The sequence below is a fragment of the Helobdella robusta genome (assembly GCF_000326865.2).
Source record: "Helobdella robusta unplaced genomic scaffold HELROscaffold_1, whole genome shotgun sequence".
Taxonomy (NCBI): Eukaryota; Metazoa; Annelida; class Clitellata; order Rhynchobdellida; family Glossiphoniidae; genus Helobdella; species Helobdella robusta.
Genome location: NW_008703570.1, coordinates 1,337,740 through 1,357,057, shown reverse-complemented (window position 1 = coordinate 1,357,057; position 19,318 = coordinate 1,337,740). Strand labels below are relative to the sequence as shown.

Here is a 19,318-nt window from a genome sequence, read left to right as displayed (position 1 = left end):
ATAGAAGGATAGCAAAGATACTTCACTATTTTTGTTTAAACTACGGTTTACAAATCTCAAGAAATAAATATGAAAATTAGTATGAAAAATTTAGAAAATATTTAAAATTATAACTAAAAAAATATTCAATTTCTATAACAAATTTTGGGGGGCTAAGCATTTTGCGGGCCCGAGGGACTACGATTTAAGACCATACAACTATACGTCTGTCTGTTCTATAGTTAGCCTTATTTCTACCAAAAAAGCCAGGTTTTTTGTGGTTTCCACTAACTTCATTCTTCAATCTCTTATGATTTATACAGATAAATGTCCGTATGTTAGTTTTGCTGAAACTCAAAACATGTTTTACGTATTTCAATAATATTTCTGTTTTTTCGACTTTTAAAACCTGTTATTTTGTATAGAAATTATAAGACTACTCAATAAATATTTCTAAATCATTTTTGTTAACACGTGTTAGGGAGAGTGATTAGCCATGTTAAGTAGGATATTATGATAAAAAATGCAATATTAAAATCATTTCAAGGAGTATTTATATAAAATGTTTTAGTTCTTTCATCGAAAATTCAATATAGTTGGAATTTTAATTACACTTTGGACTTAAACTGAAATCAAAGATTCAAACTAAAATCCAAGGTTCAATTTCAGACATGTTTTTCCAGTCAGACAGTAACGGAAATAATTTTTGTGGTACTAAACACAAAAAGAGAGCGTAATGACATGAAAATAGCTTTGCGCTAATAAAGAGCAAATTATATATAAAGACTACTTTGTATTAATTATATTCAACAAGCTGAGCGCCTTAGAAGGGATGATATACAAACAGCTCTGTCCTTATCAGTGCTGTCTTATTAAAAACAAAAACAAGCATTCAAACTTCTGATGATTACAGTTTTGAGCAAGTCAGTTATACAAATTTATATGCAAAGTTTTGTTTAAAATTTTATCAGGTAATTAAATTGGTTTCAAACTCAATAATCTATTGTACTCAAGGTAAAGTATCACAAAAGGTTAAAATAATTAATTCACCAATCTCTGGCCAAACTGTCATTTATTTGTTTCACCAAATAAAAACAAAATATTACAACCAGTGAAAACATTAATTTTTATATTCAATAGATGGTTGTCAATACTTTCTTAAGCTTTTCCATGTATCTCTGAGACATAGCTTTACAGCCGCTTCAAAATATTTCTCACCGAAAAATTTTACATTGTTTGATTGATCATTTATTTATTCCTATTAGCGAATATTAACAAATTTTTGCAATACCAATAAATGTTATTAGAAAAACATTTAAAAGATTAATTTTACCCAAATGAACACTAACTGGTTTTATTGAAATTGATTTTTCTAAAATATTTCAGCACTTAACTGGAAACATAAAAGTAGTCTGGTCATGGAGTTCATTGGTCTAAAATTTATTTTTTCATTTTTGTTATTTGTTGTTATTCTTTGCAAAAAGCCTCAGTTCTTGACCAAAAATTTAATACCGAAATTGCCTTGGGAGGAAGAATATCCCCAGGACGAATATTTTGACATGTTTGATGTGGAAAGGGTTATGATGAGTTCGCAATTAAATGTTAACGGCAAAAACAATATGATACAGAACGGTACATACAACGCGCCAGGTCAGACGGCTTATGAGATTAAGGAAAACAATGTGAAGTTTATCAACTTTTTGAACAAAACTAAATCGCAGTGGGAACTGGATACATTTGGAAATGATGAAAACACTAACACTATTTTGGTTAAAAGGGCTATTCCTGAAAGATGTATGATTTCGAACTTTAAATATTTTTATTATTAAATCTATGTATGTAATGAAATAGTGTCGTATCCATACTTTTATGACTTGTTATGTGTATTTGTGATTTTGTAATGCTTTTCCTATTGTTTCACATTTCCCATAAAATTTCTTTCAAGATTATATGTTATCACCTTTCATCTTTTTAACATGCAAAATTTTAAACCGCTTGACTAACCACATCCTTTCTTTACTTAGTCACATTCCTTTTACATACGTCGCTCGTTAATATTATTAGGTTAGTGCGAAAATAATGTGGTTTTACGTTATTCAATATTTCGACACAGTTTTTGAAATAATTTCATTTGATATATTGATAATTATATATCATTGTAATGGTTATTTATTTCTCTATCTAGATTATATTAAACATTCAGTTAAAAATTCTATTGTAAGTGTTTTCAAGAGATATTTAAAAAAGCCAAAGTTATTTTAGAATTATTTTACTTCATGAGTTTAAACTCGGGTAAAACGCGACTGATGCAACTAGTAGTATAGTGGAAGTATAAGGAAAAATTTTGTGCTGGTGATATGATCCTCGAGGATAAAGAGATCGCGGACAACTAGGCTAGATTGATGATGATGACCTGAAGTCAATTACTGAAACAAGCCCAGCATAAACTACTCAAGAAGTTGCTGAAAAACTCAAGTAACTCAGTAGTTCGTCATTTAAAACAAATTAATAAGATCAAATAACTCCATAAATAGATATCACATGAGTTGTATGAAATTGAGAAACTACGCTTTTTTGAGATGTCCGATAAAATTATTTTGCCTAATAAAACAATAAAATTGACTTGCAATGAAGAACAGATATTATAACAATAGACGGCGTTCTTTTAGTGGCTGGACCAAGATGATAGCCCAAAACACTTTTTAAAACCGAAATTGTAAAAAGCTAAAGGTTATTTAGTGGTCTGCTGTGGTATTAACTTCATCAAAGTTTTTTAAAACTTGGTCATACAGTTTACGTAAAGATGTATTGCCAACAATTTAATGAGGTGCACCAAAAATTGAGTCAAATGCGCCCGCATAGGTTAATCGAAAGATTTTTATCATTCTCCACGATGACACCAGACGTAGTAAAACAGCTAAAACACTAAACGCGCAGAGTAACAAAATTTTGCCTTACCATAATAAACAGAGCTCTCATCAAAAAAATTACCATTTTTTCAAAACCATCAACAACTTTCTGTGGGAAAGTTAAAACACTAATTTAGTGCAATTACTATACTATTTTAGTAGACAATTTTGCAAACTAAAATGTTTTTTAGTAATTCACAGAAACACATTTTGGTCGATAGAGACGTACTGTACCTTGCCGAACAAAAGAAACAAAGTGACGACTAGAATCCACAAAGTTTCTGTAAATTACCTAATAAACTCCTTAGTTTGCAATATTGTCCACTTAATTGCACTAAGTTGGTTTTTTAAATTCTTTTGTGTTGAAAAGAAACATAAAATTCTAATGGAAAATATTAACAACGAAAAATTAAAAAAATTTTTTGAACGATAGTTGTCAACGCGGCAAAAAAAGCGTCAAAATTATGAGGCGCGAAATTAATTCAATTTATTATTGTTATTATTATTGTTTTTATTATTAATAGTATCATTATCATTATTGTGGTTATTATTATTGTTATTGCTGTTGTTGTGGAAAGTTTTGTTGTTATTATCATTATTATTGTTATCGTCATCATCATCTGCTGCCTTCAGGAGACCCGATGGAAATCTTTTGGAAATCAAAACCTGGAAGCTGAAAAGCAATGTTCATCGAGAAAAATTTTAACAGATTGTCTNCAACAGTTAGACCACCAATCGCAATCCAGTACAGATTGGAGTACATACAAAACCGTTTTGATAAAAGCTGCAACTACAGTTTGTGGGAAAACTGGTACAAAACGCCAGCATGAACGGGACACGTGGTGGTGGAATGACAATGTACAAAATGCAATAGCTGAAAAGAAAGCTGCATACAAGCAATGGCAAAAATCAAAGTCTGTTGATGACCACAAAATTTTCCGTGAAAAGAACAACTATGCAAGACGTCAAGTCGCACTGGCTCGGACAGATCAGTTGTAGTGCTGTTGATTGTTGTATCAAAGGTTCCTAGTTATTTGAGTGTTGTGTAAATGTTTTTTAATTGCACCGTCTCTTTCGTGCATAGTGAATCTAAGCGATAGTTTTGTTGTAGTCATCTCTATGTAGGAAGGAATAATCCTCATAAAGGAATATGCTTAAACGGAAATAGTGAATGTACTGATGAATATAAATTGAGTACCGTAAGATCATTCATCAACCGCGCCTTCAAACACTCCTCATCCCCAGACGACGTTTCATCAGAAATCTAACTTGTCACAAATTTTCTGACAAGTAATAATTACGGCGCAGATCTAATTAAAAATGTCATCAATAAAAAGTTACAACATATGTAACAAAACAACAATAATAACAATATTGTCACCAATATCAACAATAACCATTAAGGCAATAATAATAATAACAACAATATTGGTAATAACATTAACAACAATAACTGCAAGGTAATTACATTAACAACAATAACAACAACGGCAATTATATTAACAGTTACAACAACATTAACAACAACGATAATGATAATAACAACAACAACAATAACAGTAATAATAATAACACAATTATACTATACTATTGAAATTTCATGTCTTCGTCCTACAAAACTGATAAAAAGATCATGAAGAAAATAATCCATAATAATATTAAACCAACTAACCAGAACAATAAGATTAAAATTATTGATTTTTTTTTACAAAAACTACAAAACATCTAACCTTTTAATTTTGAATAATTGCCTACCTCACAACACTTCCCTTTTGAAACGCAGTCAACTCATATATAAATTTTCTTGTCCTCTTGACGACTGTGCGCGTCTTCCTATATAGGGATGACTACCACAACACTATCGCTTAGACTCACTATGCACAGAAGAGAAAGAGACGTTGCAATAAAAACCATCTAGAAACTTTTCACAATACCCCAATAACTATGAACCTTCTGGATAACAATACAAAAATTTTATACAACAATCGACAGCACTAAGAATCCTAAGAATCGCAAAATCCATTTTTACCGAATCTGATTAACATCTAACAACGAATATATATATATATATATATATAGAGAGAGAGAGAGAGAGAGAATATATATATATATATATATATATGGATTTATGATAGTCTAAACCCAATATATATATATATATATATATATAATTATTAGAGAATTTATATAGCGCCCTTTAATCAACTCAAAGGCGCTGCTTTCGTCTGGTGAAATCATCGGGAAAAAAGATAGGTCTTCAAATCTTTGCGAAACTTCTGAATAGTTAAATCAGGTTGACGGAGGCTGTATGGTAGTGAGTTCCAAATTTGTGGACCAGCAACGGCGAAATTCCTATTGGCCACCATCAAATTTGTTTTTGGCACCGATAAAAATAACTGATCATCTGAGCGTAATTGCAAGTGATGAATAGTTTTCGTTTTGTATAAACACCTTCCGGACAAGTAGCTTGGGCTTAAACCATTTAAACATTTGAAAACCATAACGGCAAGCTGGAAGATGTTCTTTTTTTAATTGTAAGCCAATGGAGATCTCGTATAGTATTACTGATATGGTCGTATTTTAACCCTCCGGAAATGATCTTAGCAGCACGATTTTGAATTGATTGAAGATGATTAATCAATTGATTTGAAACTCCGTAAGAAATGCTGTTGCAGTAATCCAATTTTGAATAAATGAATGAATGCGTGAACCAAACATTTCAAGGTATCGTTATTGACTGATATTTTTTACTTGCCTGAGTTTGCGAAGTTTATAGCAACAATCTTTAACCAATGACTTTGTATGTTGATCCATTGACATTGCAGTATCAAATACAACGCCCAGATTTTTAACAGAAGTGCAGAACTCAACAACAGAACCACCGATGTTGATGGAGTTAATATTAATCTTTTTTAATTGCTGCCAAGTACCGACAGGCAGAATTTGTGTTTTGTTTTCGTTTAGTTTTAGTTTATTATTTACCATTCATTCACTTAATTCATTAAAAAAACGTAAAAATTTATCAACCATCGCATCAAAACCCGGTTCTGTGCTACCGTAACCAATTATTTGCGAATCATTCGCAAAGGCATGGTATCTAAAACCATATTTTTCAATAATAGGAAAAACATCGGCCGTGTACAATATAAACAAAAGAGGCCCTAAAACAGAACCTTGGGGCACACCGGAAATAACAACTTCGACATTGGACAGAAAATTATTGAAACAAACCTGTTGCGTCCTACCAATCAAATAGGACTCGAACCATGAAGCAACCGCACCGGCAACACCAAAACGACATTTAAGTTTATGAACAAGGATTGATTGTTCGACGCAGTCAAACGCAGCGCTCAAATCTAATAAAGCCATAAGTGAAACATTTTGTGAATCTATAGATGCAAACAATTCAGAAGAAATATCGATCAGAGCAGTTTCAGTAGAGTGATACTGTCTGTAACCAGACTGATGGATTGGAATTAAACCATGCACATTCAAATGATTTCAAAATTATTTTAGAACTAAACGTTCAACGACTTTTGATAAAAACAAGAGGTTTGAAATCAGGCGATAATTTGCAATATCATCTATATCAAGAGATGGTTTTTTTAATAAAAAAGTCACAACGGTATGTTTTAACGCCTTAGAAAAATAACCAGTATCAAAACACAAATTGATAAAAAATGTGAGAAACGGTATGAAAAAATCTATATATTGTTTGAAAATACGCACAGGAATAATGTCATAGAAAAATGTCTTTAATGGTGAACTGAGCACAACTTTCTTAATTTCATCACCAGAACATGGAATAAAAAAACAGAACGAGTCAGTCACTAGGAGCACTGGGATGGCTCAAGCAGGGAATTTGTATGTTTTCTAACTTTTTTGATCTTATCACTAAAAAATGTTGCAAATTGTGATAGGGTAAACTTTATATTAGATTCATTGACTGAATAATTGGTGGAAGATTTACCTAATAATATATTAATGGTTGCCCACAATTTTTTAGGACTAAATTTATGAACAAGGATCAAGTTTTTGAAATACAAATTTTTTGATTCATTGTAAACAGAATTTTTTGAAAACAGAGCCTTTTTCAGGCAATTTTATTGACATCGTTAGGGTTTTTTCGATATGCTTTTTCCAATTTACGGCAAGCTCTTTTCATACGTCTACATTGATCATTAAACCAGGGAGCAATGTGGGTATCATTGGACTTAACGTAATGCAGTGGGGCAATTACATCAACAACTGATTGAAAATGGCGGAGAGAAGTTTCTCAGTAAGTGGACCAGTCGTTTGGAATAGTCTACCAAGTTATCTAAGACAGCCCGAACTGACAGAAAAATCGTTCAAGAAATTATTGAAATCATTTGTGTTTTCATTATAAAATTTGGTTTATCGTAGCAATTCAACTGTTTTTTTTTAGATAGTGCTTTTGAGAAACATTTTGTTTGTAATTAGCGCTATACAAATTTTCGAATAATAATATATATATATATATATATATATATATATATGTATAAATTTCTAAAATGACAGCACTACACAAATTAAAGAAGAAAAGGTCTGCAAAATATTTAAACGCTGGACGGTCAAGAATACTTCGTTCGGCAAAAGAAACAAATCCAGATAAAACAAAATCAGCGGAAAGTCGTTTTATTTCCACATTGCAGCCTCCTAGAACCTATCCAACTGTTTTACCACCGGTTGAGATTCCTTCTTATTTCAATGTTTTATCATCAAGAAATGATTTCAGTTTTTCCATATTTTCGGACCAGCCTGAAGGTTTAGATATTTTTTATTTCAATTGCTGTTTCAATAGCTTTTTAGTCTTTTTCATTGTATATTTTACTAAGAATAAGCATATTATCACCAACTTATGACCAGCAATTCAAAACGAATTTGTAGCACACTAAAAAACGAAATTAAGAAAAACATCTTAAACATCAAGATAGTTAAACATTTTTTTATGATTCTGGACAGTACTTCAGATATTGAACCCAAAGATTAAACAAGTCAAATAATTAGATACGTAATTGCTGATTGCAGTCAAAAATATTTGTGAAAAGCGAAAAATCTCTACTCTACGCATTGGAATAATGTAAACTATCAATGGAGAAAATTCACTAGATGTAGGATTATCCCTAGAGGACAAACTTTGTCGCTAGACAAAATTATTGAAGCAATAAAAACACATTTTGATCAACTGCATAAAATTGCAAATAAGTTTTCTTGGTCGATACCATCTAATCTTTTAAACGAAATTGCTGTTCTGTTTGCCAAGTAAATGGTTTTGTAGATAATTATGGAGAACAATTTCTTGTTGAGAAAAAAAATTCAAAGCTTCAAAACTTTTTCACGTTGAAGCTGGCCAAAAACTACCTACATTCTAAAATGGGTGATTTGCGGCTAGAAATTTAACAATTTTGTTCATTGAAAAAAAAAACAACTGACCGTATCAATTAAAAAAATATTAGTGCTAATTAAAAACTTAAGAAAGCAACAAATCGAAGACCGTTTCAAGCGGCCGACGTAGTTATGCTTATTCCACTGATTTATCAATCTGATCTAAAAAATAATTTACGTGTATGACTTTTTATCAGATTTCAACTCAAGCAAGTTCTTGAGTTTTCTGCATCTAAATAAATGCAAAAGAAGTTTAAAGAAATTAAAATCTAAATTACGTAAAATTTGTTATGAGTGATTTTAAACAGCCCTCTCAAAACTTTCAATTTAAACTAAAAACAATAATTGTCTGTTACGATGTAACTGCATGTTTATTTAGCTTAGATAGTTTTCAGTTTAATTTCTTTACATACACTCACACTTTTATTCATGAATTTTGTTCACAACTATTCAGTAGCTACATAACAGGTAACCATTTACATAGATGGAAATTGCTTAACACTTACCTGGAACATCTGGCCTGTCGTTAAACTTTTAAAAAAAAGTTTAGAGGTCTGTTACACTCTTCCTGGGTTCAAAAAAATCAAAACACAAACAGTGTGTATGAGTAACTGCTAAACGACGCATCACACACAAAGCATGTGATAGGCGGGGATCTTTTTGCCATATAATCGAATCGAACTCGGTCACTGCGAAACAGCGCCAGGCGACCTTAACCTCTAAGCCATCACACCGCCTATCCGAAACATATTTTGCACAAATATAAAAACCTGCATAAAAACCAACAATTTTATCATTTAAAAAATAGTACGCAAATTAATCATGGCGTTTAATGTAAAGCACTATTTGATGAGCCGAGCCAATAAGGAATAGTTTTAATTAGAAAGCATCAAAGTAATAAACACTTGTTGATTTTGTATTTTATCGGTTTTGGTAAAACTTACAACAAAAACATGACTTTTATGACGCTTCTACTATCATGAATAAACTTCTTATTGAATTTCTATTTGATGGTTTAAAAACATTCAAAAAAACGTGGACTGTATTGTTATTACTGTTGTTGTTGTTGTTAACATGATCAACAAAAACATACAAAAAGGATTTTACCCAAACATATATGGCCCGACTGAACACACACAGCTCTTAACTCCCATAATCAACGATGCAAAAAGGCACCAGAGAACAATGATCATCACACTTCTGGATTTGCGAAATGCCTTTGGTGAAATCAGTCACGGCCTAATCTCATCAATCATGTATCACCGTCATATCCCGCTTTAAATAAAAAGTTTAATTAGATTTATATATGCCAACTACACAATTACAGTTTCTGGTTGCGATCAATTGACTCTGCCCATCTCGGTCAAACGAGGTTTGCTCTAAGGCAATCTTGTCTCTCCATTGCTCTTAAACTTCTGCTTCAACCCCTTAATGAAAAAACTAGAAAAAAACTGAGTTTCAGCAATGTGGCTACATATTAGACTGTTTCAAAAAAAAAATTTAAAAAAAAACAATGCATAGGGGCTTATATGGCGTGGTTTTATATTTGTATCATCCTGTAAAAATTTCAATTAAAAAGGATAAGTATTAGTGACCTCTCAAATCACATTTTGTTTTTTTTTATGAAGCCTGAATGATTTTTTTTGGTGTTTGGGGTTTTTAAAATATTTTTACATGTTTTTATAAAACATTATAGAAATTTATTGTTTGAAGAAGACAAAGAATTTGCCAAACAAGAAGAGAAAAGATTAAAAAGGAAACTAAGCAAGAATCAAAAACAAGAAAAACCTAATAAAAAGAGAAACATAGCCAATTATGAAGATGATGATGATAATTCAACATCAACAGATGACATAAGCGATAAGTCTGATGAGGAAGTAGGGTGTCAGCAAATACCTTCAGAATCAAATTGCAGGAAGTATTCCGATATCTCCTAAAACTAATGAACTTAAAAAAAGGTGTCAAGTAGATGACCCACTGTTCATGGCAAGTCTAGATCGTACAAAAACAGTTTATAGGGAAACAATGCACATAGTTGCTTTAGCATTAAAGGCAGTTGGAATCAACGTTGATGAACTCACTTTGTCAACAAGCTCTCTTTACGGATCTAGAAAAGCTATACGACAATCTATCGGAAAAACTATCAAAAACACATTTTGCCAAACACACCTCTTGTGGCTCACTTTGATGGAAAACTTTTATCTGATTTTGATGGTGTAAACATAGATCGCCTGCCAATTGTGGTATCAGGGAAAAATGTAAAAAATCTGATAGCTATACCAACGGTTGGCGGTACTGGCATAAACATAGGAACCACAATAGTTCAGTTACTTCAGAATTGGAAAGGCGTGTCAAATTGGTTGGCTAGTTTGTGTCTTGACACAACAAGTTCTAATACTGGCATTCATACTGGTGATATAACAATAATTCAGAAATCCTTTAATAAACATCTCTTGTTTTTAGCATGCAGGCATCATATTCTTAAAATTATTGGAAAAGCTTTATTTGATTTATTTTTCACTTCATTTGGCCCTCAAATTGCTATTTTTAGTAGATTTAAAGATTAATGGCCATCAATTAATCAGTTAAAATATGCATCGATTGACAAGGTAACAACTGGTTGTTCTTTGACTAATGATGATAATTTGTGGCTAAAGCAAAATCGTGTAGCTTTGATTGATTTTCTTCAAGACCAACTGCAAAATACTCAACCTCGACATGGCTACTTGCAATTGATTAGGCTTTTTCTCATAACTCTTGGAGTTTCAGATCCTACTGCTGTACAAGTCACACCTCCAGGAGCTTATCACAGGGCTCGCTGTATGACCAAGGGAATTTATTGTTTGAAGATTTTTTGCTTTCGTGAGCTACTGAAGTAAACTGCACATGAGCTACAAGCATTAAAGAGACTTTTTCTCTTTACTGTAGCTGTATATGTAAAGGCATGGTTTTGTGCAGCAAACAGCTGTAGTGCTCTTTACAATGATTTATGTCTTCTTCAAACTCAGAAATTATTTGAAAAAGTTGATTGCAAAGTTGGAAAAGAAGCAATGAAAAAAATTAAAAGGAATTTTTGGTATCTAAGCGAAGATCTTGTTGGAATGACATTTGTTTCTGATTTGGTTAATGTTGATGAGAAAAGGCTTATGCTTAAAGCATTACATAAACCAGCAAAAAAATGATGTTAGAAAAGTAGATCCAAAACACATAAGTTCTTTCAAATCCAAGATTTTGTCAGATTTTGTGACAAAACAGTCTTTAAATTTATTTTCTACATTAAAACTGAGTTAAAATTTTCTTTGCTTTGATCCAGAAGTATGGCCACAACTAGAGAATTACAATAATGCAAAAGAGATAGTGACTGCAGTACGGGTAGTTAATGATTGTGCTGAGCGAGCGGTTAAATTGGCATCTGATTATAATACAGCACTTACTCATGATGAAAATCAGCGCCAGTTGATGTATAAGGTGATTGAGCATCACAGGAAATTAATGAATAAACCTTAGAAAAAGAACTATACTGATTCAGACATTACTTTATAATAAAACAATATATAAATATTCATAATAAATTAAAAATAATTATTTTTTATTAATTTAACAAAAAATGCTTTAAAAAACTGAATTTTCTGAACAAATTCATCATTGTTTGATTTTATTGATTTTTGGTGTTTGTCTTTATATCATCAAATTACACAAAATAAACTCATATGCAAATCCGGTTTGAAAAAAAAAATTTTTTTTTTAATAAAAATAAAACGGTCTACAACATATGGGGCCCAACAGCGAGCCTTAAAACAAGAGCGTGGCTGCAATTTGCTGACGACACAGCAATCATCGCCAACAACATTGAAAGTACACTGAGGCTTATCGATGTAAACCGGGCTTGGTGCAACGCAACCGGCTTGAAACTAAGACTCGACAAATGCTCAACATTCGGGCTAAGGAAAAAATGGTGAATATGAGCAATTTTTTTCGATGCTGACATCGATGACAAGCCGATTCCTCAGGTTGACATAGGAGGGCATTTTGTTTACCAGGGCAGGATCTACGCTTTTGAAGGCAACAACAGTAAGGCCAAAGACCAGTGGCTTGGTAAATTGAAAAATCTGTTGTCTGATAAGCAGTCTGAACAAGACGCCAGACTGGAAACTACAAATTTTACGAAGGTATGTGCCTTGTAATTGGCTTTTCAGCTGCGAATATATGACTTTTCCTTGACTTGGATAGGCAACTGCCTTGACTCACTCATTGTTGAAGACGTGAGATTATGGCTATCATTGCTAATTGGCAGCTGTGTGGCCGAGTGTTTTTTGCTTCCCTTCAAACTAAAAGGTTGGAACATTAGGTCTCTCAAACATTATGTCGAATCTTTGCGGATCAAACTTCGCAATTATCTAAAAACAAACGGCAGTGACAAACTGAAGTTTTTGTGGACCGAATCGTTCAACAACTACATAAAAATTAACAACCAGCTCCCAGATTCGAGCAACATCAAACCGACGCTCAAAGCGCTGATGCAAAATGCCGAATTTGAACGGCTGATTTCACTCCGTTGTCAGGGTACATTAATCAAGGCAATTGGTAGTTATATCCCTGTGGCTCGGATTGCTCACTGGTCGCGATACATTGCCAGCCTTCCAAAGGTCCTGTTTAGATTTGTCAGAAAGTTTGATACAGCAACTGCCGACAAATGCAAATTTGTCCAGATGGGGAAAGTCTTCCACTGCCCAGTGTTCACTATGCAGCAATCAACAAACTAACAAACATGTACTCTCCAACTGCGGCTTAACATCGGCTTTAAAGCAGTACACAACAAGACACAACAAAATTCTAACAATAGTTCTCGAAAAAATGAAATCATGCGCCAACTCAAAAGTCTCCATTTTTCCTGATCTAGTGACAGATGAATTTCAACCACGATCTCGCTTATTCAAATCAATGCGACCAGATATCGCTTTTCTACGAGACGAAACAATTGAAATACTGAAATTAACAGTCTGTCACGAGACTAACTATCTAAATTCTAAAAAATTTAAACTATCTAAATACTCTGGTAACTTGCAAAATAAATTGATTGACCATTTTAAACATTTAAAAATAAAAATAAATACATTCGAAATCTCAACTCTAGGTTTATTTAAAATATTTAATTTATCTCTTGTAAACATTATTTGGTCTGATCATTTCTGCAATAGCCTCATTAAATCTGCAATATCGTCGTCGTACGCTATTTACTGCGATAGAAATGTGACTTGAATCAATTTTGAAACTAATTAACTCTAGTTGTACCCATTCTTTTTGAATGAAGAGTTTCGTAGACTAAATTAATACTCTACTTGATATTTTATTTTATTTGTAACTCCTATTTTATTCTACTTGTCAATTTGTTTCATTTTAATTTCATTTTTGTTAGTTTATAGCTGAATAAATTCTTCTTAACTCGTGTTAAACACTCTTTTGCTAAATCTGCGTTTACTTTTTCTGGCCCTTTTCTCTGGAACTCTGTACTTCCTTCTCTGACTACTTCTCCATCACTTACAAAGTTCAGAGCGGATCTCAAGGCCCATTTTTTTGCAAAATTTACTGACGAGCGCTGTTGAACATCGCGTAGACAGCGCTTAACAAACTGATTGATTGAAATCTACTTCTACATATATATTAGTTTGAAAGACGGTCTATTTGTGGGAATCGTATTTATGACATCTGTTATATTTTTGAGGTTTATTAAATTTGTGTGCCATAAAATGGGACAAAAATGGATTTAGAAATTTGTTACTAGATATTCTGATTTTTCTCAATTAGGCTTTTTACTACTACTCACTGTTTCTTTAATCGTGTTCAATTTTTTCAACGTTGTTTCAACGCTTTTATTATCAATGTTTGACTTTTTCCCTTTAAAATTATCAGGTCTATATCTAATATATTTTAACTATTGTACATGTTATCTATCATTTGTAGCATATCGTTCTACATTTTTCTCATCTAAACTAAAACAGACAATTTACCTTGGGAGGAACCAGAAATGCTATCTAATTGTTGGCTGCAAAAAATGACAGCTGAAAAGTATGGATTTTCACCATCTTGTAAAAATGATGGTACATTTGAAAATAAGCAGTGCTATTTAGAACGGTTAGTTCATTTAAAATAATCCAATTCGTCTGTCATATTTGTTTATTTCAAAATATAAATAACCTTTTTTATTATTCTTATAAAATGTTATGGATATTTTCTTCATAATAACCAAGAAGTCGTAGTTGTATACATGTCTTCCGACTCCAAAAAGTGTTAAGGATTGGAAACTTATTTTATTATTATCCAGAAAAAATTTTTTAACTCTCAGATTTTTCGTGTTTTTTTATATGTAGCAATACGCAATCATGGTCACCTTTGTGCTGTTATTAGGTGCTACCATAACTAACCATTTCTTTTTGCTTTAATAGCTGCAGTCAAAAGTCAACAATTTGAATTAAGGCCACGTCAAAATGACGAATGTTTTGTTGTTGCCTGTTTGTCGAGTAGATTGTCAATCGACTTGAATACAGCCAATACAAAGGCGTCAACATCTAGATCACTTAGCATCAGGTCATTGCAAATACAAATGACATCATGTTCAAAAGCCGACACATTACATTGACGACTACGTTAGAAACACAAATGTGTAGCAGTGGTCCGCCCCGTGATGCGTTGAAGGTGATGATGCTGTAATCGGAAAAGGAACAATCGCTAACAGTTAGGTTTCTGATGGCGTTACGACTGCTATGCGAAAAGAAGAGATCCAAGGTGTGTTGTGAGCTCAAGAAATTCGATAGATGCTGAAAATTATTAATCGATGACAGAATATTGACCTAGGGCATTGAAATAACCATAAACAATAGAAGGGGGGTCAAATCAAAGTTAATTATAGATTTCATGTGCTCGATAAATCTGGTTAAAAGTTGCTCTTGAGATCTATAAGTTGAGGAAATTATAAATGAAAATAAATAAGTTGTTAATTTCGTTGTAAAATTTTTGAGTTCATGATGTTTGCTTTCATTGAGGATGATGGTAGTAGCTTTTATTAAATCATTATGCACAATTGCACAATTAATAAAACTTCCACTTTTATTTTTTGACAAACCTTGGTGAAATAGCAGACGGAATATTCTGGAGGCTTTAAGCTACGCATTAAAATGTTTGGAGCGTTTGAATCAAATCACGGTAATGAAAAATATGTCAAGTTTTTTCCAAAAAATAGTGTCATGTAACAACGTCCTGGTTATGACATTAAACTGACCTTCACTGCCTTGTGAGTGATGTTGGATCATCAAAGGCTAGGCCCACCGCTTATAACTGTGGTTGCGTAAGGAAGGGCGTCCTGCGTAAAAATTAGCCAAATAAATTACTTATGATGACAGAAGTGACAATGGCCCTCAGTGAATGGCGTCGAGGGGTATTTCGGTTTCATCATAGGTAGCAAACGGCAACCCCCGATCTCGGGGAAAATGCCGTCTAAACGTGTGTTGTTGTTGTTGTAGTGTCATGTAACAGAAATGATTAAAGTGACTAAGGATCGCAAATTTAGGAGACAACGTTTTAAACTCGCCTGACGACTTTTTGTGATGGTTCTGCAGTTTGACATTATTGTAGATGACGAAACGTGCTAAACGCAAATTCCAGAAGAAGAAAATTGATAAAAAATCTGAAAAACTCGAAACAAGTCCACTTGGGAAATAGATGACTCAGTTACTGTACGAAATAAACATTTGAAAAAAAAAATTTGGAGAACCATGTTTTTTAATTCCTAAATTAATATAAAGTCAACAACCGTTTGCAGTAACGGGAAAAATCCATAAAAACGGCTAATGTTTATGAGCTGGAAAAAGATAGCTAATAAATTATTAAATCTGTTAGTGGGAAACTTCAAAATTAGAAAAACTGTGTAAGATAGAAAACATTTTTGTTTTTGTACCTCATATTTTGAAGAATATTGTTAATTTAATATTTCAGTGTTGAAAATTAACTCAAATGATTATCAAATATTTACTCATTTAAACATGCAGTTGCTGGTGTGTAGATAGCAATGGCAATCCAAGGCAGCTTGAGAGAAGCCAGAGATTTTTTTACCGACAGTTGGGATTAACACTTGAATGTTCATCGGACATAGCTGACACGGGGACGTACGAACCTGTGGTTAGTAAAAATTTTTATTTTTAAATGCACTGAAGAATTTTTCTGAGTTCTTGTTAATATCGATAATTATATTTTTTTCAATAATATTTAGAAATTTTATAATTTTCATTTTTTTTACTGGTAACTGAACTATTTTATCAAATAAAAAAATATTGCGTAACAGAATAAATGAATAAGTCTGAAGTTTCATTTTTTTTTTGCTTTATGTCGAAATGACGTTCAACGAAATCATGGTTTGTATTACAATCTATAAACAAAAATTACAAATTGGCGTTTATTAGCTAAAGATTGTTGAATTAACGGGTAGTAGCTGATGGAAGCATGCCGTGTCTGCAATAGAACAAAGACATGGAGGATGTCGGGATAAAAAATTTGATTTTAAGAAGAAAATAAACATTTATTTATTTTGGTTGCAATGTATTGTACCGTTTTTGTTAGTTACTAGTTAGTGTGTTTTGTGTGTGTGTGTGTGTGTGTGTGTGTGTGTGTGTGTGTGTGTGTGTGTGTGTGTGTGTACGTGCCTAGCTTCAAATGGGTTGACTATGCCGGGAGTGGAAATGAGAAATGAACTCCCATCTCTTAGAAAATGCTCCCACTGGCGGTAGGTATCTCACCTCGGTCCGTCAAGTCCTACTCCTGGTCTTCATTTGGCAAAGCTGTTTAAACTAACAGGAGAGGGCGAAGGTGAGTAACTGGCGCCATAAGCAGTCGTTTCCGGCAGGTGAGGCTCGGGCTGGCTTTCCATTTAGGAGAAGAAAAACTCTGACTTCAATCTCTGCTGCCATGCGATCATACCCATTTATGGGAAGGCTATGGGAGTAAACCCAAACAGAAAATCGCTAGCACCTGCAGTTGGCTATGAAGATGGTTTCGCTCATCAACTCGGTGTCAGTTCCGACTAAACTGCTGCGTCCTAACTGGTTAGTCAGCATGTCACAATTTATTGTGCCTGGTGACACCGGCCTTTTTGGAAAGAGAGGGTGTGGCTAGTTCTCAAGAGACTTTTCCAACCGTAAACTAATTCAATTGTGCAGATTGTCTCCGGTGGATGCTGTGAGCGTAAAAGTCCTGCCACTAGCCAGCACGTAGACGGCCTTTGTGTAATGATCGCTCGTTACTGAGGGCTACAGTGACGTTTGGTCCTGCCTTGGCAACAAAGCAGCTCTATTTAAGGAGGCACTGCTTTTGTCAACTGGAAAGAGGACTAGAAAATGTGTCCTAAAAAAGCTAGCCCAATAAAATTGTTTCGTTGGCTGACCGCTACTGACTGGATATCCATTCTCTGCGGCATAAATATTTATAAATCCAAAAGGAAAGTACTGAACCTTGTGGCATGGAACGTTCGCAGCGCGTTAGCCTGCTTGTTTTGAAATAGATATCGCTGCACTAAGTGAAACTGGGTGAGATTATCCAATGCTACACAATTTGAAGTAAAAAGTGCCGGACACACCTTTTTTTGTCAGGGACACCCGGCAGGAGAAGTTCGAACGTGTGGAGTTGGATTCGCAATACGTAGCACACTTATCAAGTCTGTGTGAGACTCCCCATAGCATATCGCCACGTCTAATGAAGATGAAGTTTTGAGGGAGGATACACTGCTACGTTATTCAGCGGCTATGCGCCATCACATCGGAGGAAGAAAAAGATAGTTTCTATGAACAGGTCAACGTAATTGTAAACGCGACGCCTTTTGAACGCCAATTGTTTGTGCTGGGCGACTTCAATGCACGGTTTATGAAAATCTCAAATGAAATCAGGCTTCTTGAGTTCTGTCCAGTACAAAAACTAGTTGTGACAAACACGCTGAAGACTACATGGATACACCCACGATCGGGACACCGACACCTGATCGGTTGCGTCTTCACAAAACAAAGGGACCTACGCAACGTTCGTCTCACCAGAGTGATTCAAGCGACAACTGTGTGGTCTGATCATCGTCTTGTCAAAATGTCAATATTCTAGACAATCAAACCAGTCAAGAGGCATCATAAGATGGTAAAATCCGTCAAGTTGGATGTGGCTAAACTGGAGGACAAGTCAACTCAGAAATCATTCAGTCGCGCATTATACACCAAAATGGCTGAAGATCCTGACCTTGATTGGCCACATTTCTAAAGGGTCATACAAATGATCGCAAGAAACGTGCTTGGGCATAGGGACTGATTTGATGAACGAGATATGGAGGCTTGTAGATTGTTGGATGTTGTGCGCAAAACCTATCTTGCTTTGAAAAACAACAAAAGTAATGAAGCAAAGAAAGTAGCCTACTCAAATGCAGGAATTATCTCGCAGAGGGAACTGCGCAAAATGAAGAAGTCTTAGCGGGCGACGAGGGCTGATGAATTACAGGTAGCCACTAACTGTGGTGATTTGAAACTGTTTTATAAAGGCCTTAAGATAGTGTCTACATAACTCGGGCAGTATACTAGTACGTTCACGGGATAATTTGTCGTTGATAAAAGATGCCCCTGGCATATTGGCCCGCTGGGCAAAGCATTTTTGAGGAGTGCTAAATCAAAAGACTTTCTTTGATGACGCGGTCCTGTCTGACCTGCTGTATTGGAAACCTAATTATGATCTTGAGTTTCCCCCTAGTTTGCAGGAAGTAGATAGAGCAATATCTCGGTTATCTTGAATAGCGCCCGGTTTGCATGATTTGCCTGCAGAGTTGTTTAAACACGGTGGTCTGTATCTCAGGAAGAAGTTGGTGAAGCTTTTTGAGTGGAGCGGTCGGTTCCTCAAGAATACAAAGATTTTCAGATCGTTTATATGTTTAGAAGAAAAGGTGATCGATCAAACTGTGACGACCACGGAGAAATCTCCCTTTCCTCCACACCTAAAAAGATACTAGC

At 33.9% G+C, this 19,318-nt stretch overlaps 1 protein-coding gene across 1 annotated transcript; it reads left to right on the top strand.

Moving 5' to 3' along the window:
* Positions 1 to 7,146: 7,146 nt before the first annotated feature.
* Positions 7,147 to 11,173, top strand: HELRODRAFT_158451 (hypothetical protein; the record flags this gene model as incomplete). The annotated part of the gene is made up of 4 exons (XM_009010516.1): positions 7,147 to 7,201; positions 7,428 to 7,673; positions 10,008 to 10,212; positions 11,035 to 11,173. 4 exons carry the CDS (start codon positions 7,147 to 7,149, stop codon positions 11,171 to 11,173), a joined length of 645 nt encoding a protein of 214 aa, XP_009008764.1.
* Between the last annotated feature and the right edge of the window lie 8,145 nt (positions 11,174 to 19,318).